General features: G+C 34.7%; 4 protein-coding genes and 1 long non-coding RNA gene across 5 annotated transcripts in view; 4 read left to right on the top strand and 1 right to left on the bottom strand.

The window, feature by feature from the left end:
- Positions 1 to 21,095, bottom strand: part of Cals (Calsyntenin) — a 157,923-nt gene that overhangs the window by 77,235 nt on the left and 59,593 nt on the right. The window lies entirely within an intron of this gene.
- Positions 5,732 to 7,619, top strand: LOC128680112 (uncharacterized). The gene is made up of 3 exons (XM_053762924.1): positions 5,732 to 5,775; positions 6,740 to 7,054; positions 7,403 to 7,619. Exons 1-3 carry the CDS (start codon positions 5,758 to 5,760, stop codon positions 7,550 to 7,552), a joined length of 483 nt encoding a protein of 160 aa, XP_053618899.1. The 5' UTR covers positions 5,732 to 5,757; the 3' UTR covers positions 7,553 to 7,619.
- LOC135309952 (uncharacterized) lies at positions 9,104 to 10,439 on the top strand. The gene is made up of 3 exons (XM_064436770.1): positions 9,104 to 9,243; positions 9,709 to 9,933; positions 10,290 to 10,439. Exons 1-3 carry the CDS (start codon positions 9,226 to 9,228, stop codon positions 10,437 to 10,439), a joined length of 393 nt encoding a protein of 130 aa, XP_064292840.1. The 5' UTR covers positions 9,104 to 9,225.
- Positions 12,228 to 14,108, top strand: LOC128680113 (holotricin-3-like). The gene is made up of 3 exons (XM_053762925.1): positions 12,228 to 12,350; positions 12,734 to 12,952; positions 13,923 to 14,108. The coding sequence occupies exons 1-3, from the start codon at positions 12,339 to 12,341 to the stop codon at positions 14,082 to 14,084; spliced, it is 393 nt and encodes a 130-aa protein (XP_053618900.1). The 5' UTR covers positions 12,228 to 12,338; the 3' UTR covers positions 14,085 to 14,108.
- On the top strand, positions 17,993 to 20,607 carry LOC128680114 (uncharacterized). Its single transcript, XR_008405817.2, has 3 exons — positions 17,993 to 18,748; positions 19,184 to 19,370; positions 20,230 to 20,607. It is a non-coding gene; the product is annotated as an uncharacterized LOC128680114 (long non-coding RNA).

The following is a 21,095-nucleotide window of genomic DNA, read 5'->3' as shown; positions in this document are numbered from 1 at the left end:
CATATAGTTTGTAAGAATACAAGCTGTTGGTTCTGCTTGAACATGTTAAAATAAAATAAACAAATTATGACCCGAAAAAGTGCCTGCCTGTAATGCCAATTTCTGAATAAATGTTAGGTAGTCATAGCATATGAATATATTAATTATGCTTAGTACGTTTAAAAATACATAAAAAATGAAGTAAGCACCTCTAAAAATCGGGTTTCGGGGAATTCAAAAATTGATCTAATCTGCATAGAACATCACTATACACTTACTTTACTTTTGGAACAAAAACAAAATCAATTATTTAATAATAAATTGAAGCAAAATTGTAAGGAAGATTTTCAAGATAGCCATATTTTAATTTAACGAATTTTTTATTATACTTTTCTGAGGAATTTATAAATCAAAGCTCTCTTCTGAGAATTTCCGAGAAAAACAAGTAGAGGTGAAGTCAAGATTGATAATGATTTTAAGAAGTTAATTTAAAATACATCAAAACAGAAATGTATAACGGAACGTGTTAGTTAAGAAGGATATAAATGGTGCTGGTTTTAATACACACAAAAAGACGACAATTTTTTGTAACAATGATTTCATATTTTTGAAACATTTTATTTTATATTAAATATTTTAATTAAAATGCTGTAATATTTGAACGTCAGGCGTTTGGTTGCTGAATGAAACTTTTGGTGTCACCTTTTGTAAATACTGTGTTAATTTCTGTAGAAGCATATTTTCTGTATTAACTTATGCTATGGCATAAAATGTCTACTCATGTGTTATAGATTCTAACAGAGACGCAATGTGTCTGTCCTGTCGCAGAGGTCTCGGTGCTAAACTGCAGTTTTATTGCATGTTTACTGCATTCATTTGATGCATTTTATGAACTGAATACCTTTGTGAGTTTACCACTCGTATCTGGGTGTGTCTCTGTGGCATCAAAGCTTAACATGTATAATTATGTACATAATGTTACAGAAAAAGGTACAATGTGGTATGTCTAAGTAAATTACCCATTATATTAATTATAAGTAAAATAATTTAGGTTTTTCTTCTCTTTCTTTCCATTTTTTTTCGCGGACCTACTGGAATAAATTCTATAGAAATGAGTAACTTGTATCCTATTTGTAACTTTCATACTCAAGTTTTTCAAGTCTTTATAAATTTATAAAGAAAATTAGTGACCATAAGTAAGATCGCGTCCAGTTTGATAACCTCTAAAAAACAATATTATCAAAGAAGACTAATCATGTCTGTCTTGTATATTACAAGAAGATCAAAGAAAATATGTGCGAGACAAAAGATCCGCTAGAAAGGGTCAGAAAACGTCTTAACTTCAAACGAATCTTCACGACGACAACATTAAAGGATTTTAACTCTATTTTTTTTCTAATCTTTTCAAAGTTATTCCTAACATAAATTATGTTAATTTTTCCTTTGAACTTCGTTGTCGAAGTTTTTCAAATCTTCAAGTGTTTTCAGTCCGTGATGTAGGTACAGTCAACAGCTCTTTGAACTGGTCTTTTCCTAGCAAATTGGCCGCTATCACCGCCGCATAAAGGTGTATTGTAGTGTGTATACTATATACGATACATACTATATAAAAATAATCTACTTAAGATTAAGTAGATGATAGATAAAATGTTATATATATGATGTTATAATCCCATCTTCGTGCTCATTTGGCTGGACACCTTGGATTATTACTTATTAAAGTAAGTAATAGCACTTTTACTACATAAAAATATATTTTAAATAATTACAACGAATGATATACCGTGGGTAACACCGCAGGGTCCAATTAGTAATGGATAAAGAAGTCTGACGTGAATCACCGTCTGACAGATTCACACGCAACACACTTACATGGCGAACCTGCCAGAGTACATAAATTACCACGAGAAAGGAAAACTTTAAATTTTTACGTGTGTTCGAAGTTGCGGGCATATGCTAGTTAATTCATAAAACACCCGCGAAACAAGGAAGGTTACAATAGCCATTACGAAACGAGGGAAAATTCGATAGACAATTTATGAACAGACGAACTCAATGTTTAACTAATGTTAGTGATTAATGGCCTGGCGCAGCCTTTATTTCGTAAGACATAAGGTTCATTATAAGTTGAATAGTTGTTCAATGTTTGTTGGTCATTATCGTCCATTAGCGATGGTCGGAGATAGTGACGTCGATAAGTTTTCTATCGATATGTCGACAGTTCATCAAATTTGCGGTAGTGGTAAAAGGGAATTTGTAGTTCTATTAAAAAAGAGGGAACTTGGAAAGCGGAACTTGAGTTTAGACTATTTTTTTACATCCGGGGAAGAAACCAGGAACGCGCTCAGATGAGAGCGATATATACCATTCTATTTATTTCATTTTTCAACCAAACCAAAAACGACGCTGAATAAGTTGTAAGAAACATGTATTCATATACTTTCATATAAAATCAATATGGCGATGTCTAACATAAGTAAACTCTTCACGAGAGCTCAATTCGCACTTGATTGGTTTATATTTTTTTATTTCATCTATAAACCAAAAACGACGGTGAACAATTCGCAAGAATTTTATGTGCATTAATGCATAGATTAATATTAATAAATAGCGTCGATGTCAAAAAATAAGCAGAAATCGATACTATAAATAATTTTCATCGATCATCGGCTATCGACGTCTGCCGGCCGCACTAGCTGCAGATATTACCGAAGTTAAGAAACTTTTGGTATGACGCACGAGTAGGTTCCCGTGCTTTACTGTGTAATCCATAATACTGTAGCCGTGGTCAGCGAGGGATGCTCTCCTTTCGTTAACAATGTACCTATGTACTGATAATAGTTATAACGAATATAATGTAACTATTCGCCTGGGTAAAACCATAATAACTTGTACAAATAAACCTTCCTCAAGAATCACACTATCTACAGAAAGCGGGAAGCAACTTAGTTTAATTTTATGTAGTGATGAGCATAGATGAACAGTAACCGGTGGTAATTAACGAAGCATACCTATTTTTATTAGCCTATTGTTTTCTACTGCTGGGCAAGTCTCCCCTTTCTGCCCCCATATTTACCGATCCAATGCGGTTTCCCGCCATTCATCCAAATAGCGCTGGTGGAATGGCAGGAAACCCTATCATGAAGATTTCCTATACGTATCAATGTGAAAACAGGAATGACCACGTAGTGAGAAGGGATGCCGATATGTAAAATTTCAAGAAGATTGGTTGAGTAGATAGAGCATGGAGAGGTTAACAAACTTACTTTCGCATTTATAATATTAGTTAGGATTTATATAGTGGATATTGTAATAAAAGCAATATAGTGAAATATTAATAAGTTATATTAAGGTAATATAACTTATTAATAATAAATGATTTCTGTTATATTAAGCTCTTTAAATTAATACGATGTGAGGGCTGAAGTTGTCCCACGTCACGGAACTGAATCAACACAACCCATAAAATATTTGTACTTCATTTGACACCTTATTTATCTGATTAAGTTGGACTTTCTCAGTTGAAAGCCAATTTATTTCAAAGCTAAATTGCGGTTCACACCACAAGGGAGTATTCTGTAAACTAGCCCCATTAAATCTGGGGCCGCGGGACCAGTTGTCTGATTGCAATATTTCCCTCGACTGACCCCGTTATCCCAAAAATATAGTCAATGAAAAATTGTTCAAAGTCGAATTTTTCACTGGTCTGGTATTTTCTGGGTTAAATGTGTCATTGTGCAAAGAATATGCTATTTCTGTATATTATTTGTTGTATGTACTAAAGTGTTTATACACACGTTTCTTTCAAGGTTTTATTATATTCTAGTTTATGTATAATAAACGAATGTACAATTAAGTTTATTTACTATGAATGAAAGCAAACAGAGCTGGCCATGATTGGATAAAACCAATTGTAAATGTAAAAAAAAATATTTTTCTAGCTTAACCACATTACCAATATAGACTTGACTATTCAAGTCTATATGGTGAAAAAGTCTTGAACAAGATATTTTAGAGTGGGACCAGCCGACGGAATAACCTCCCAAGGTGCGATCCGGTTGCCCGGGATAATTGGAGGTTTATTTCTGGACCCGGGTGATCTGGGCAATCCCGGTATTGATAGGTGTCAATGGCGCCCACGCCCGGATCAAAGGATGGAGGGATTTCTTTGTCTGTCTCTCTGTGCTCTTGCTATATGTGTTGAATAGGGTTCTTAGGATTTCACGTCGTATTGTGAAGCTGGAAGTTTTGTTTTGGTGATAATATAGATTAGAAATCTTTAGATTCTTGTGATTTTCTCACTGGCTTGTTTCACTACATTCTGATAAAAAAATCATATATTATATATATGGCAGATAAACAACTGGTATATCTACCAGAAGGCCAAATTGGCCAGTGTTGGAGAGGCATATCCAACACTTGAGAAACACAATTTCAACGCAATCTGCAATAATAGTTTATATATTAATATTTTACACATAGACTATCAGATACTTTATCAGCAAGCGGTGACACAAGCCCTAATTAACGGATTTAATTAACGAATCGTGAAGGGTCTTTTTATATGCTCCATGAAGTAAGTACCTGTATGTGAAAGTAAAATTAGTAATATTTTATCATATGATGTGACGGCGCATATAAGTAAAATTAATACATCTCTATAAATATCAGCACTAGTTATTATGAAATAAGCTAAGCATAAAGTTTAATTAGTAATATTCTATAATTACACAATTAGTATCGATATAGTAACGAGCTATTTGGATAATACCGCTAGGGAATTGATATAACAACTAGATTATGTAAGTAGCATTCACGATGCGGATACTAAATTAGGGACGCGTCTGAGATATGAACCTATACCCTTGACACGTAAATAGAGCAATTAGTTCACTGGTCCACTACCGCTTTTATATTCAACTATAAATATTTTGTATGTTTTTCATAACCTTTCTCCCCATATTGCAGCCGTTTGGAAAATGATTAAAACATATATTTGACCTCGGATCTTTACAATTTAACTAAATCGGTGTACAACAACATTATCCTTGAAAGTGTAACTAACATATAAAAAGATCCTAGACTACAAAGTAGGCAACACTTTGCCTACTTTGTAGTCGTATCACACAGAAAAAGTTTCATTGAAATCCGTCCAGTAGTTCCGAAGATTAGCGTGTACAAACAGACAGACAGACATACAGACGGATTTTTTTTGCAAATTCTTACTCTGTTGCTGTGACTCTATCACCTAATTTCACCTTATTTTCAATGTACAGGATTTTTTTCTACTGTTTAATATATGTATAGATAACATTTCTAATATCTTTACTGTGCATTATATACCTACGTAAAGCATAATACAGTTAGGTTGTTATTGGAATTGTATTTATTTTCTCGTACTGATATATAGAAAAGGAAAAGTCATGGGTTGCGGAGCTTGTTTACCATCAGACATTGGACTATAAATTAAAAAGTATTAATTAATCATATCAAAGTTGTAATACGAGAATTACAATTAGAAATGTAACATGAATTAGTAGATTTCTACGTAGATAATGTACGTAAAACCCAAAATCAAGTTCTTAGAAATTTGTATGACTGTTACTAATATCACATTTCTGATAATCATTAAGTACAATTGTCGCGTATACAAAATATTGAGTGTTTTTTTAATATATCATAATGACTTTATAATTAGTCAGGTATAAAAGTTATAGTTTGGCCGTTATCAAATCATTCAGTCGGTGTTTGAGCACAAGAGACATTAACCAAATCACAATGGCATTCAAATTTGTGGTAAGTATAATTTTTATATTTTGTGTTAAGTAAATTTCACAATATTTACTATTGTTTTTAACGTCTTCGTTCGCATTAATTGAATTTGGTCGTTCAGTTTTCTCCGATCCCTGAATCCCTGTCTTGCAAACGTTTTCGAAATGATAATGTGTGACCTCACATGTCGAATCTCAAGCAATAACAAACATATTCGTGTACGTATTGTAAGTGATACAGTTCCAATATTAGAGCTGTACTCATATTTCATATATTTTCATTCTTGTCCATATCCAAACATCATATGAGATCGGTATAATCATTTCGAACTTCCACTTTTCTGAATCAGATGTCACTTTAATAGCAATATACGAATACATTTCATTTTTTTCTTTCTTTTGATTTACTTTTGATTCTAATACAAAATACCTACGTAACGTTTTTTATTACACGTTTACTTCAAGTCGATATTCTATTCTGAGCATTTAGCATATTCTCTTGCATTTGAATTAGCTTTAATCTGAGTTATGATAAACGCTGCAACTTTCCCTGCACTCAGCTCTCCGGGTTAATTCCAGAACTCTTATCTTTATTGCGAAGCTTTTGAGACATTGTTTTCTTGGAGATATCCTCCACCTCTAGCTGGATTATTACGCTTCCTACTTTCAAATTAACTTGACAATGAGACTTTCAAACATAATAATAATAATAAAAAAGTTAAATAATATTTAGTAAACTAAATATCAATTGTCCTGGGATAAATCACCAATTCCATTCTGACTCCGCTCTTAAGTTTCTATTTTGTTACAAAATTTGTACTTGATATGTGTCATAATCACGGGGTGAACAATTTTCTGATGGCAACAGTTGACATTTTTGGAAAAGTCAGTAAAGTTTAGTCTATCATATCGTCTTGGTCACTGATAATACTGTCATCTATTAAACTGCATTATAAGGATCAATGTTTGAAACTTATATTTTGTTTCAGACTCTTGCCATCCTCAGCTGTATTTTGGCTGTGCAATCCAAGCCCTTTGGAGTAGGGATGGGTATGGGAGGCGTAGGACCTGTTGCCATGGGAATGGGAGGGATGGGTCCAGCGGGAATGGGCATGGGAGGCGTTGGACCGATGGGCATGGGAGGCGTAGGTCCTATGGGGATGGGAGGCGGTTATCAATCCGGAGGTGGGTACGGAAGCAGCGGTTTCGGGGCTGGTGGTCAAGGATTTGGCAGCCAAGGATACCAGGCTGGAGGTGCCCAGGGAGGATACGATAGAGGACACGCCGATTCCAGTTTTACACAAGTAAGTATTATTGCATATTCTACTTTTAAGCGTATTTTACTATATAAAACTGACCTGGTAATCATTCGTTGTGAAATTTGAAGGTTTACATATTCTGAGTTTTTTCATATTCTTTCCCGTCCCTAGTCCTTTCCAGGTGTGGTAAAACATAAAATCCGATGGAAGTTACTCTAGAACCAACATAGCTCTTTAAATCTTGCACTGAAGGCGATTATTTAATAGGACTATCTGTCTGCCGGATGTCTTATGCTGTTTTCATTTCGAAGATAACTTTGCTACACTTTTCTTTGGGTCTTCATATGTTGCGCTTTTTATGTCACAATCTTTAACAAAAGCATTATTGTCCAGATCACTGATGCCCATCAATCCGTGGGCCATGACGTCGGTGGTGGCAGCTCGTTCGGAAGCACCGGCGGCGGCGCCGGAGGCTTCGGTGGCTACCAGGGAGGCCAATCTGGTTTCGGCAGCGGGTTCAATGGTGGCGGCTTTATGGGTTAGATTATTATAGAGAACGACAACTGTAGATAAGGTTGATTTTGTAAATAAAATATTTATTATAATGTTATTTTTTTGTTTTATTCCGAAAATTATTTAGGAGAAGCGAATGTTCAATGAGATAAAGAAGCGTATATATAGATGATAATATCCAGTAGTCGGTACTATAAACTTAGTACAGACTACTTATACTATACAACTCACAAATTAAAATGGAAGACAAAACTTTATTACAAACCTTAAATTGAAATTCGTTATCACAATGTCCTCCTTGTATGACATTACTTTTACCTTCTTCATAATTTGGTCTAGGATGTAAAATCAAGTAAACACATAACAGATAAAAGAGACAGTTTAGTTATATACAATAATAGAATAGCTACACTAGTCGTTACCAATTAGTTAAACGCTATGTTTAATTATTTCAAGTGTTAAATTGCCAATTAAGTTTAACGTACTAGTTTAAGTAATTTAAACTAGTACGTTTAACTATGACAAGTTAATGTAATTACTGTTAAAAGTGGATTTTCCAAGCAAACCTTTAAGACAGATATTAAAACTACAAAAAACAATACCGAAAACTAAAAAAGAAACCTGAAGCAAGTAGCGAACATTATCGAAAAATGAACTGAACTGAAGTCCCACACTATCGATCTATCGATAGCCGATTGACTTAGAAAATCTGTTTTTATTCTGTAAATTAGTTTCACCTTTATCTTTTTTTAAATCTGCAGTCATAATGCTTATAACGTTAAATTAAAATTTAATATAAGTACTACTGTATCGATCTATCGATAGTCGATTGACTATCGATAGATCGATAGTGTGGGACTACTACCCATATTTGCGTGACTATTTTCAGGTCTAATAAATAATACCCCTTTATGCCACTAGTTCCATTGAGTTATTCCATAATGGGGCAAATCATGTAAGTAGAATTTGGTAGTCCCAATACACGACGATCTCCAACGGTTTCGTTTGTCATACAAAGTTAACAACCGTTATCTAGGAGTAGAAATTGGAAAAAGAGTTGCCTAAATTAGAACTCTGGTCTTTAGCAGATTTCATAAAAATCTTTGCATCAGTTTAGCTGTGAAACCGAAAAAGACAGGCAGACTTTCGCATTTTTGACAGTGCTTTAGATTACAGTATTATTTATTTGTTCATACACCTATCGCTTTAATTACTCTTTCAGTTTTTTCTGAAGGTTCAATGGTAAACAATGTTTATAGCATTAAGTCCGCCATTTGTACTATCTTGGTAAACAAAGTATAAATAAAAAATACAATCTTAACCGATAAAAAGTCTTCTAACTCTGTAGATAGTCGAAAGCGATTGATAGTATCGATAATATCTCTTCACTGTAAGTTACCGATATTATTACTACAACTTTAACTATTAATAGTCTTTTCGACAATGGCCTATCGACAAACTCATCAGAAATCCTGCGAAAATGCCCAATTTCGATTCCTCCGTAACAATTAATCAAATGTGGGTACTTAGCTAATTTCCATACACCTCACCTGTGATTCCCATTTGGGGATATACGATCGTTAACAGGTCGTTTAGTTACAAACAACGGTTCAGTCAGTGATGATAATGACATAATAATTAGTCAGGTATATAAGTTTCAGTTTGATAGGTATTAATTCATTCTATCTTTGGACGAAGACGCAATGGCACTCAAATTCGTGGTAAGTTTCATTAAGAATACTTTCCTCCATTTCTACTTTATCTTCAAAAACCATTGTTCCATTTTCTTCGGCTTGTGAAAAATCTCTCACAGTTAGTTTTTCCGCTTTTGTTCTCGTTAAATAAGAGGGAATTGTTTTAAAGTAGTGCTTCATTTAAATGAATGTTTAAACATTGAAAGGACATCCATAAACTGAAAATTTAAAAAGTAGTAAATCCATTAATGACGTTTCGATTTAAAACCTTCAGATGAGAGTCACGTGTTTTCCTTTACGGGGTAGGCAAAGCCAAGAGTTGCGCAATTCGAAAGACGGCAGCTGCATTGGAATAAATGTAATCGATAAGAATCCCCAGTTTAAGATCTAAAAATCTCACACTAAAATACAATCCTAGTATTGTTCAATGAATTATTTATTGTGATAAAAACGAATACGATATGAATTTTCACATGATTATTCCAATTACAGGTTCTAGCCATCCTCAGCTGCACGCTTGCCATCCAGGCGTCGGCGTCGCCTTACGGTGCCATGGGTCTTGGTATGGGAGGTCTTGGCGGGGGTCACCAAGGGGGCGGAGGATTCGGAAGCGAGGGATTCGGAGCTGGTAGCCAAGGTTACGGCAGCCAAGGATACCAGGCTGGAGGCGCCCAGGGAGGATATGACAGGGGACATCATGATTCCAGTTTCACTCAGGTATTGTTAATGGCATAGACTTGTACGTTTTGATGATGAGAGACTCCATAATACTTTTGATCATCCACTATAATGGCTTTAATAGAAATGCAGTTTAACTTCTTTATCTCTAATACGGGGTTGACAAGAGTCATGAGATTCGAAGGTTACGTTTAGCGAGATTGCTGGTTGAATTTATCGCGTTCATCAGACAGATAGACGCGACAGGCGGACTTCTTTTTATAATATGTTTAAGAATATCTTTATTGTACAAAGAGCTCTTGTTTAATGGCGGACTTATGTCATTAAGGGATCTCTTCCAGTCAACCAGCGGTAGTTTGAGAGGATATAATTACTCAATATGTATTATCGTCCAGATCACAGACGCACATCAGTCCTCAGGACACGACGTCGCCGGAGGCAGCCAGTACGGAGCTGGCGGTGGAAGCCAGGGAGGCTTCGGAGGATACCAGGGCGGTCAGTCTGGCTTCGGCAACGGGTTCCAGACAGGTGGATTTGTGGGATGATGGTGTACATGTTGATGATGAGGATGAGATTGTGGAAAATATATGTATTTTTATCTGATTTGTGGATTTACTAATACCTACTATCCTAACCATGTAATTTAGTAAAATAATATATCGAACTAGCATTGCGATCAATTTTCGCACATAATTAATTTAAACCTAATAAATTGATTACAATAAACCTATGGCAGTCATTAAACGAGACACAAAATTTAGTTGTTAATCTAAATTGTTAATCAGGTTAACCATATCATAACATAACATCTGTCATGGTATACATAGTTAATGGTTAACCTGGGATGGCCTGGGATAATTAATTAAACGCCCAATAATATAGTAACCAATCACAACACAATATATGGACTGGCATATTATATCTGTATAAACAAAAGCCATTTAAAAATTGAATTATCATAATATATAGAAATAACAATGGCGAAAATGAAAACTGATTGATTCGCGAGAGGAGAACTAAAATGGACACTAGGTATATATAGGTACCTAGTGCTATAGCCTAAAAATCTTAATCAAAAGGGTACATATATGAGGTGAGCGAGTGAGTTTTGTCAGGATCGTGGCCTGCCCACCCCTATGGGAAACAGGCGTGATAATGTATGTATTATATTTATCATATAATAATTATTATATTACAACATTCATAAAAGTATCTAGCAAAGAACTCTCACTACTACTCACAATATTGGAACAGACAATAAACATCTGTATTATTATTTTTATAGGAACATATGTAAAATAGGTACATTTCTATAGAAATTAGGTCCAGAATTCACTTTCGATCAGAGAAATTTGGATGAGTTTGCTGCTGTAGACAGAGCTGACCGGGGATAAAATCCGGGAACTCCAATGTAGCAGTCCGGCGTGATGACCATTAGGCCACGGAGGTCGTTTCAATCATTTCGTTCAATTAATATTTTTGTTTTTATTGTTTCGAATCACCTAAAATTTATCACAAAATTTAAGTAGCCTCTTACAACCAGTTGAACAGTACGCCTATTTACTTACTTGTTAACTTAAAAATCTATCATCCTTGACAATTTCAACTTGTACAAGGCGATAAGCAAATTAACGAAACATTAAAAGGACTTTACAAACTTTGTTTAAACTTCAGTTCCAAGGAATTCCTCTAGCTGAATATAACAGAAACTGATCTTAATCTCACTAGAGCTTGTTTAACTTACAAATTGTACGTCATTAGCTGATATTGTATTACCTGACATGGAAACAACAGATCAATAAGTTTCTACTCTAAAGGAATCATATTCCTTTGGAAGCGGAGTAAATTTGAAGCGCAAAAACTGTTCAGATTTCGATGAAATATATAATGTACTAATTAAAATGTCTAGGTATTTAGTTAATTCGCGGGTAGTATTAAAACATTTAGACATAAAAGTTATAAATTTCTTATATCAACACACGTCGACGATAACGACACGTCTAAAACTGAAGACACCAACGGTTACAGGAGCCCAGTGAAAACACTTCTTCACGTCAAAATTTAGAACAATATAGTTCCCAGAGTTACAACTACTAGTATGCTTGCTACTTATTTTACTAACTTAATAAATAACATATTTTTGGGAAATATGAACCTATCATTTTTCGAAACTATCGAAGCTATTGTCACGATCAAAATTATCCAAAAAGACGGATTCTTGAAAAAAAAAATTAGTCAGATATTTTGATAATCATTAACAAACAATAAACTGCCGTACAGTTTATTAATCTGCAGATTAATTATAATAGAAAGAGAAATCAAAAGGACATTAATAAAACTGTAATGGTACTTATCTAATTATAGTAATTAGTGTTGGTATAAAATATTGAAGAGGCAGTTTTGTTCGTGTATTCCAGTGTGTGGTTGTGAAGTATAATATCAAAATGAACCGCCTGGTAAGTAAAACCTTTTTAAAACCCATCTACACTTTCAAGTTTTTGTGACTTCATTTACTTTTATATTTAGAAATATTCTTTTATATATTGATAGATTTTATGTCTCTTATCTATTGATACTTTTTCTGTGTTTGCTTCATGAATTTCTTTTCTATCTTTTATTGTAATTTTATCAATACATATCCATTTCTAGTATCGTCGCAGTGAAAGTAAAAAGCAAACTTTAATACCAACAATAATTTTTCAATTCAGTCGATAACACTGACTCTTTTAAATATTTACAATATTTAGGCATGTGAATGTTTTAATAAAAATGATTGAAAAATAGTCAAGACTTGCCACACTTTCGATAGCTTATTCTGACCAATATTTTTCCGTTCCAGTCCATCGCCCTATTAGCCTGCATTGTGGCCTTCGTCAGCGCCTCCCCATACGGAGGCATAGGTATGGGGGCAGGCATGGGAGGGGGCTTCAACAGGGGCCAGAGCTTCGGGAACCAAAACTACGGAGCTGGAAGCCAAGGATTCGGTCAGCAGGGCTACCAGCAAGGAGGATCTGTGCACGGACATGATAGAGGACACAGCTCTTCGGACTTCACTCAGGTAATATATATTTTGAACAAGAATCATGACATGACAGACATCTGATAGAAAGTGGTCACCACAGTAACCCAACAAATTGCAATCTTAAAAATGAGCACTCGATTACATACATAACGTGTAGATACTTTTTTCAGTCATAAATATTGTGATTTCTGCGAAGAAGCTATTTAAATGCTGTTTTAACTAAAGAAGATAAAAGTAATGCGATTTACCAAAACTTGGGATTCGATGAAAAGTATGCCTTTTAGCGTCTGTCAGACTTCGAGCTCAAAACTTCCAAATAGATCGTCCATAAAAAATGACTTAACATTTTCACAATCAAACTAGACGGTCTTTCCAGCCATTTATTATTCAGCTTAACTTTGACTGGGCTATTAGTCGGTTTGAGGTTTTAAATGTCATAAAATATTACTCTCGTTTACCTAAAGAAAGACTTTGCTATATTGAAAAAGAATTTGGTGTTATGGAAACAAGAGATTTAACATTATTAAATGACATTAACAAATGCATGTTGTCATTGTTGCTTCGTTTTGAAGTAATTCAATTCCAAACTAGAATAACATCTTTCTCGCCCCCTTTACTTCTTTTATTACGACGTATATATATATTATTATTATTAAATTCATGATCATCATCAGCCTTTCCTTTCCTAGTTATCGACGTATCTCCATTAATGCTAACCTTTTCTCCCTTGTGACATTATCAACCTTGTGAACTTTATTATCATGTAGTGTTTTGCTTTATATCTTCTCATAAAATGTACCAACGAGTTCTCCCATTCAGATTGTAGAAAATTCTATTAATTGGAGATTCTTCATATAGCTAAAAATTTCACTGTGACACGGAAAACATCTTCAACTAGGTGATATTACAATATCGGGTAAGTCGCAGGAATTTGCTGGACGCAAGCTATTTTCAATTGGACTTTCTGGAAGTATATGTATCTGTATTTAACTTCATCAACTTCCAGATCACCCAGGGCCACACCAGCTCAGGCCACGACGTAGGCGGCGGCAGTTCCTTCGGCTCGGGCGGGCACAGTGCCGGCGGCTTCAACAATCACCAGGGCGGCTCCTCCAACTTCGGCAACGGGTTCAACTCTGGGTACATGCCGTACAAAGCCAAGGAATAATATGGAAACAAAGTTGTGACTTTATTTGCTTGTTTTCATTTCATTGATTACCTACCTATCTACCTAATCATCATCTTTAGCAGCCATTTTAATGTATGTCTAGTGCTGCCCGCACTAGAATTTATTTCGATGCTATTATTTCATTGTTAAATTAATGGATCCAAAAAGCTAAATTCATTATCAAGCCAATGTGGATGTATTTTAATAGAATATGCTAAATATATTATGTCAAAATACCTTCTAAATGATACATACATTATGAGTATACATGCAATAGTTTATAACAAAATTGTGATTGGAAGAACAAAATTACATCGCAAATCTTACGCGCTATTACATATTTTCTTAAATTTTTGTAGAATCTGTTTCAATAACTTTCAATTTTGTCCTCTCCAGACTACTTTAAAATATCCAGGGACAATATTTTAGAAAATCCGCTAATTTCGCGAGCTTTCCAAGGCAACGAGTCTCTTTGCCGGAGCTTTTTCTCGTAACCTTATTTCGTACCTGAAACAAATAAAAAGTTCCGTAAGACCACTGTGAAAGCTGGCTTAGCTGGCTAAATGAGTTACTGAATAATTCGTGTTTCTAGAAATTTACAGTTTTTCAAAGGCTGTTTCTTGGACCATTATTTATTAGTTGAAACCGCGACTTCGACGCCGTAGGAATTTTCGGATTCAAATTAAATCAAAAATCTTTTATGAACTAGGATGACATACATCACTTATTAACATCAAAGCGTAGGAGAAGAAATGGCGCAACAAACTTCACCGCGACCATTTCTTCAAAGACATGATTAAAAGATTCTGGATAGCTTCATGAATTCCCCAAATTCATGCACAAAAATATTTTCCCAATCGGTCTGTTCGCTACACATAGATTAACACGTTCAGTCTAACCCTTTAGATCTTATTACACATGTATGTATAGATCTATACATGTGTAAACCTCTCGTAAAGAATCTGACCTTACCTTACAAGGGGCAGACGCCAAAATAAAGGCTTGACCAGACACAATACCTCATTCTGAGCAGCCACATGTGAATCACGCCCACAAAATACAAATGGTACAAAAGTTTAACCCACGTTTTGTATCTGAAATAACAAGTAATGTCTAGACATTACTCATGTGAATTCCAACAACATTATAATACTAAGATAATGCTAGAATTCAATAAAATGATATTTTACTCCTAAACATGAACATATCCTAATCAAAAATTTCTTTGTCTAGTCTAGCCCCTAACGTCATCATCACATTTATCTTTTTTGACGAATGATAAAAATGATCTTGACTAATGATGGCATACTATTTCACCACATAATCTGTTAATATAATTCACAATATATTGTTTTATTGTTATATAGCGCCTCAACAGATTTTTTAAATTGGCTGGCAATTTGGAGGCATGACAAAAATATCAATTGAAAGTACCATTGAAGGAACCAATCTGTACATTCCTTATTTTATTCCATAGGGTGATGTCACCAAGGCACGCTGTGCATACCAAATTGGTTACCTTACCATGTACTTTCACTATTATAGGCTTAAAGTTTAACAATGACTTAGTGTTGCGTGGAGGCAGCTTAAAATGCTTTAAATATGTATTTAGAGTTCTAGACAGCTTGCCAACAATATGGCCGATCTGTTTAGTGATAATTCCAAATACTGCAGTTGTTGTGGCACGGTCTTCTCGTTTTAGGATTTTTTTTACATTATTTGTGATGATAATATACCAGGTGTCCAGGATTTATATAACAATAAATTAACTGAACTGGCCACCAAAATTGTACTAGAGAAATAAGTTGAAAATGTTATTCTTATTTTAAATATTTTTATCTGTCGAGAAAATTGCCGCCGATAGTTTGGTTGTGAATTGTTGTAGTTTTGGTTTTCAATACATAATTACATTTTAATTGCCACAACACAAGTGTTTCATTTATTACGACCATAGAAATTGTTCACCAGGTGTCGTTTGATATAAGAGTCAGGTTTCAGGGATAGAGGAAACAAGATATGGATGGTTGTGTCAGACAATAATAACAAAAATAGGAATATAGGTTTTATATAAAATGGCAAATGATCGACATAGAACGGAAGAAGTAAACACTAAACATGCCAACACATGAGTGATATAAATCTCTATAAGTGTGTTGCGAGTCATAAAAATCCATTTAAAATGGCGACACCATCACCAATCAATTGACAGATGATTTATATCACTCGTACACTTAGGACTTAGTGTGGGTTGAGTCAAAACAAATTTCACAAAATGACGAAATCGACACATTTCACCTAACAATCCATCAATTGGAAGGCGGCCGATCAAAACTAGGATTCCCAGCGGAACCATTGATCATCGTTGTAACGAGCTCAGAACCAGTACAGTCGACTGCAGATCAGGTGCAACATGGACTGTATACTGGAGGAGATAGCGGCGAGTTTGCTACGGATAGGAAGGTTGACGCTCGCGTGGACTGTACCGACCTCAATCTAAACTGGTCGATAATTTTAATGGAAAATCTGTGATTTTATGTTCCTCTTTGGTATAACTCTGACTTATAACATATTTATGTTTTGTTTTGCTATAAATGTAATTACTTTACCAACCAACGAAGTTAGTAGCTCTTTTGTGCAAAAAATACCGTCAGTCCGTTACATAAGACACTAATCATAACAAAACTATCAACTCATTTAATAGTAGTCGCCCACGACTACTACGAGCTGCTCAAAATAGTGTGACCGAAAGTTGCACCCCTTCCATCACTTCGGTTTGTTTGCGCAGCTTTGTGCAGCGAGCGGTGCCACACCGCTCGCTGCACAAAGTATCCACTCACTCTCCAGCTCCCCAAATATCTCCACATCCAAAATCACTTTAATCCTATACTCCTTTTTGACATGAACGAAGGACAAAATAAACATCAATTTCACATGTACAATATTATCTACACATATAATAAAACTGTAAGTGGGCTATGTTTGTACATATGTAATATTAATTAAAAATAATTATGGAGAGTCTTTATGGGACTATTTGTTTTCGTCTGTCTCTATGTTTTTCCGCGCATCACGCAAAAACTACTGGACGGAATTAGATGCGGTTTTAACAGTTGTATAATGGAAGGTCTTAACTTAAAATCTGAGAGGTATCATCGCGATACGTTGCTTAGAACCCGAGATATCGATTATAATAACTTACGAGTGGACACACGATATAAACGCGGGTGAAGTTAATATGAATAAAATCATAATTAAACCCGTAAATTACAGCGGAGAAGCAAATAGATATATAAATATATCTTCAGTCCGCTATACAGTAAATTTGTTATGCAGCACAAAGTAAACAAATTGCTCATATAAATAGCTGAAACCTAGGACGTGTAAACACACGGCATGTTCTCGCAGCAATTGAAATAAGTTACGTTCGTAATTTCAGGTTGCTTTCATTACGACCACATTCTAAATTGCTCTATACGACTTCGTTCACCACTAGCGGCTCGACCCGGCTTCGCACGTGTAAAAACATAACAAATTACACATCTACCTCCGGAATCTATTAGTAAAAACCGCATGAAAATCCATACACCACTTTTTGAGTTTATCGCGTTTCAGACAAACAGACGCGGCAGCGGCAGTTGTTTTATAATATGTAAGGATATATAGATCATATAGATGCGAAGATATCATGAAGAAAATTCAGTCAGTTCGTAATGATACTAGCTGGTGAGCAGGTTTGATGCCCGGGAGAAAATTATAAAAATTATATACCGCGTTACCTATAACACGTGTCCACCGGTTTTAAAGACAGACATACAAACAGACACGGAGACACGTGTGAACGGTGTAATGAAATCTGTAAAAAATAAGCCTTATCAGCATACACTGAAAAAAAGAAATAGCTGAACCAGTTTTGCTATTTGCAAATTTCTTTAATAGATACCAAACTTTGGTTGTAATTATCTAAACCAATGTAACTGCATGTCCCAAACCAGATAAGCTAATCAGTTCTTGATAATCAGTAATCAAAATGTTAGCTATTATTTATTAAAATAAACCAGTCAAACTACTTTAGCTGCAAGAACAAACTGTTTCATAGCTGGTAACCGAACATATGTACTTAAATTTAATACAATGTTGATTAAAACATTGTCATGAATTTATTTATAGATAACACAATCAAAGTCATTATTTGGACATTCATCAATTTATTTATTTGTAGTAAACTTTTCTAGCAGCCATTAAATCATCATTTGATTAATATTTGCCTATGTCGAATGTATGAAGTTAAAATAAAAATGTAAGTATTATCACAAAACTGTTTAACAATATTTAATTAAAATATTGTTAAAACTAGTTGGCACTGTTGGCAGCACTGCGTCCGAGTCAGTACATTAAAGTTATATGCGATTCACGTTAGAACTCGTTCTCTGCGTTCGGTCATTATTGTGTGGCTTGGCTGGTGAAGGCGGCAAATCGAATTGATTTTCACATTCCTATTGTTTTCGGGAGATTTGTAGCGACATTATGTATATAAAAAAAACTTAGTAAACGTGTTTTCGTAATACATAGTGCAATGGCAGACGGTCAAGACGAGACCTCCGCTGATCCTATGAGTGACTATTTGCGCTTATGGGGTCTTGAAATGTACATAAATTTGTTCAAAGGTATGTGAATGTTTAATTTTTATTTAGTTCGTGTTAGTTTAATGTTCAGTCGAACAATCATCAAATATTGGCGCGGTCAGAGAAGGTATCGCAGAGGGCTGCCGGATCGGGTAGCACGAAAGCGGCAGGGAAGCCCCGTAGTGTGTCTTGTCGCCAGTGGGCGAGGCGGGTCGCTTCATTCAAAGTTCCATTCGCGCCGCTTGCTACTGGAGACAAGGGTGCCCTGAAAGAGTCAGTCCAGAGGACTTAGAATTTTTAAGATATTTTTCACAATTGTTATCAGTCTAGTTTTGGTTTGCAGTTAAGATGATAATAATTGTTATGATTAACCTCTGATGTAAGCAATATGTTTTTACCAATCTTAACTAATAAAATATCCCGAAGATGTGTATGTTTTATTAATAGTGTGGATAATAATTTCATATTTTTTTACAGCATAATATCCATGATGATAGCATCCCTGCATCATCGCATCATCAAATGCTGTGTGTATCAATAACTTGCCAATCCTTACTGATAGCACCATACATTACCTACTAGTATATTGCTGAATCAGGACTTGAAAACTTACAGAACTTGGACAAATATACAGAATGAGGAAGTACCAAACTTAAATACAAATGTAAGCATTTTTACTTTTTAAGGTAAAACAGATTAAAACGGGATCTTATTACTGAGATTTCACTTGCTTCGTCCATCTGTCTGTCTGTCTATTACTAGGCTGTGTCTCATGAACCATAATGGCTAGACAGTTGCAATTTAATTACTAAGTACTAGCTTTTCCCGCGAACTTCGTTTCGCTCTACATCCCGTTTATCCTGTTCCCGTTCGACAAAAAGTATCCTATCACCTAAGTTAGCTCATACCCTGTCTGTATACCAATTTCATAAAAATCCGTTCAGTAGCTTCAGCGTGATTAACGGACAAACATCCAAACAAACCCACTTTCACATTTATAATATTAGTGTGGTATATACCTACTTCAATGAATATAATGTATGAACAAATCACACAGATTGAGCTAGCCCCAAAGTAAGTTCGAGACTTGTGTTATGGGATACTAACTCAACGATACCATATTTTATAACAAATACATATATAGATAAACATCCAAGACCCGGGCCAATCAGAAAAAGATCATTTTCCATCATGACCCGACCGGGGATCGAACCCGGGACCTCTCGGTTCAGAGGCAAGCATTTTACCACTTCGCCATCGAGGTCGTCATATATAAATTTAAGTACTAAAAATAAATAATATAAGTTAACAAGGAGCACCTCCTATAAAATAAATGTTCTTTTTTTGCCATTTTTTGCTCGATAATATGTAATAATAATGACATGGATCCCTTCGTGGCGAGTCCAACTAGCACTTAGCCATTTTTATTATTATTTATTAACCTGGTATGGCAGAGCATCAACAATATAATAAGAAAAAAAGAGGACTGTTATTAGTTCACTCTATAGTTTCTTAAATTTCAGGGAGTATACAACACTTTGAGTTCATGTAATGAAGGAAAAGGACTACTTCTTCGCTACAAAGAAAACGGAATGAATTCCTGAAAGTTAGCCTCTCCCGGTGTGCACTGAATTATATAAAATGAAGAAAACAGACTATGATTGTTATGGTAAATTTTAAACTCAAGTAATGTGTTTGACATTAATTTGGGCTAAGCAATGTCTTATTAATATTTGGTTAACTATTCTTTATTTTTATTAGCCCTATTTATGTTTTATAATATATTGGTGTTTGATTACCAGTTATTATACAATGGAGATACTACAGCGTATGTAACTTCAATTTAATAATCTGGATTTTCTTGAGTGAATGACAAGACATTAAATTGTGTTATTTTATTTTTTTGAACATTTTAAATAAATAATTCAAAAAAATTACTTATATAATATACATTTTTTTATTCATTATTGCACTTAGCCCGTTATCCCTATGTTAAGGTGGCTGTTAGACCTGTATATACATCCACAAGGCAGGACACCATTTGATAATATTATTGGGATTTACTGGATTGATATGATTAATCATATCAATCCAGTACATCCCAATAATATTGAAGGTGGCCTGTAGATCCAGGTCCAATAGCAGATCTAGGACCAGCTACTGGTAAATAAACCAACAGGAGCAGGTAAACAAACAATGCTGTTACCTCCACATAAAGTGTTTGTCTACTAGTAATGAAACAGATTAGCAAGAGATAACCACACCTTAACATTAATTATTAAACAAATAATTTAATATTTCTTACTGAACTGTTAGATTTACTAGTTATTTAATACTTTAGCTTTAATTAGCCAAAGTAATTTTGCTAAAGCAACTTTACCGGAGCACT

Source organism: Plodia interpunctella, chromosome 23, assembly GCF_027563975.2.
Source record: "Plodia interpunctella isolate USDA-ARS_2022_Savannah chromosome 23, ilPloInte3.2, whole genome shotgun sequence".
Taxonomy (NCBI): Eukaryota; Metazoa; Arthropoda; class Insecta; order Lepidoptera; family Pyralidae; genus Plodia; species Plodia interpunctella.
Note: the sequence above shows the minus strand (reverse complement) of the source record. Positions and strands in the feature narration are given on the sequence as shown.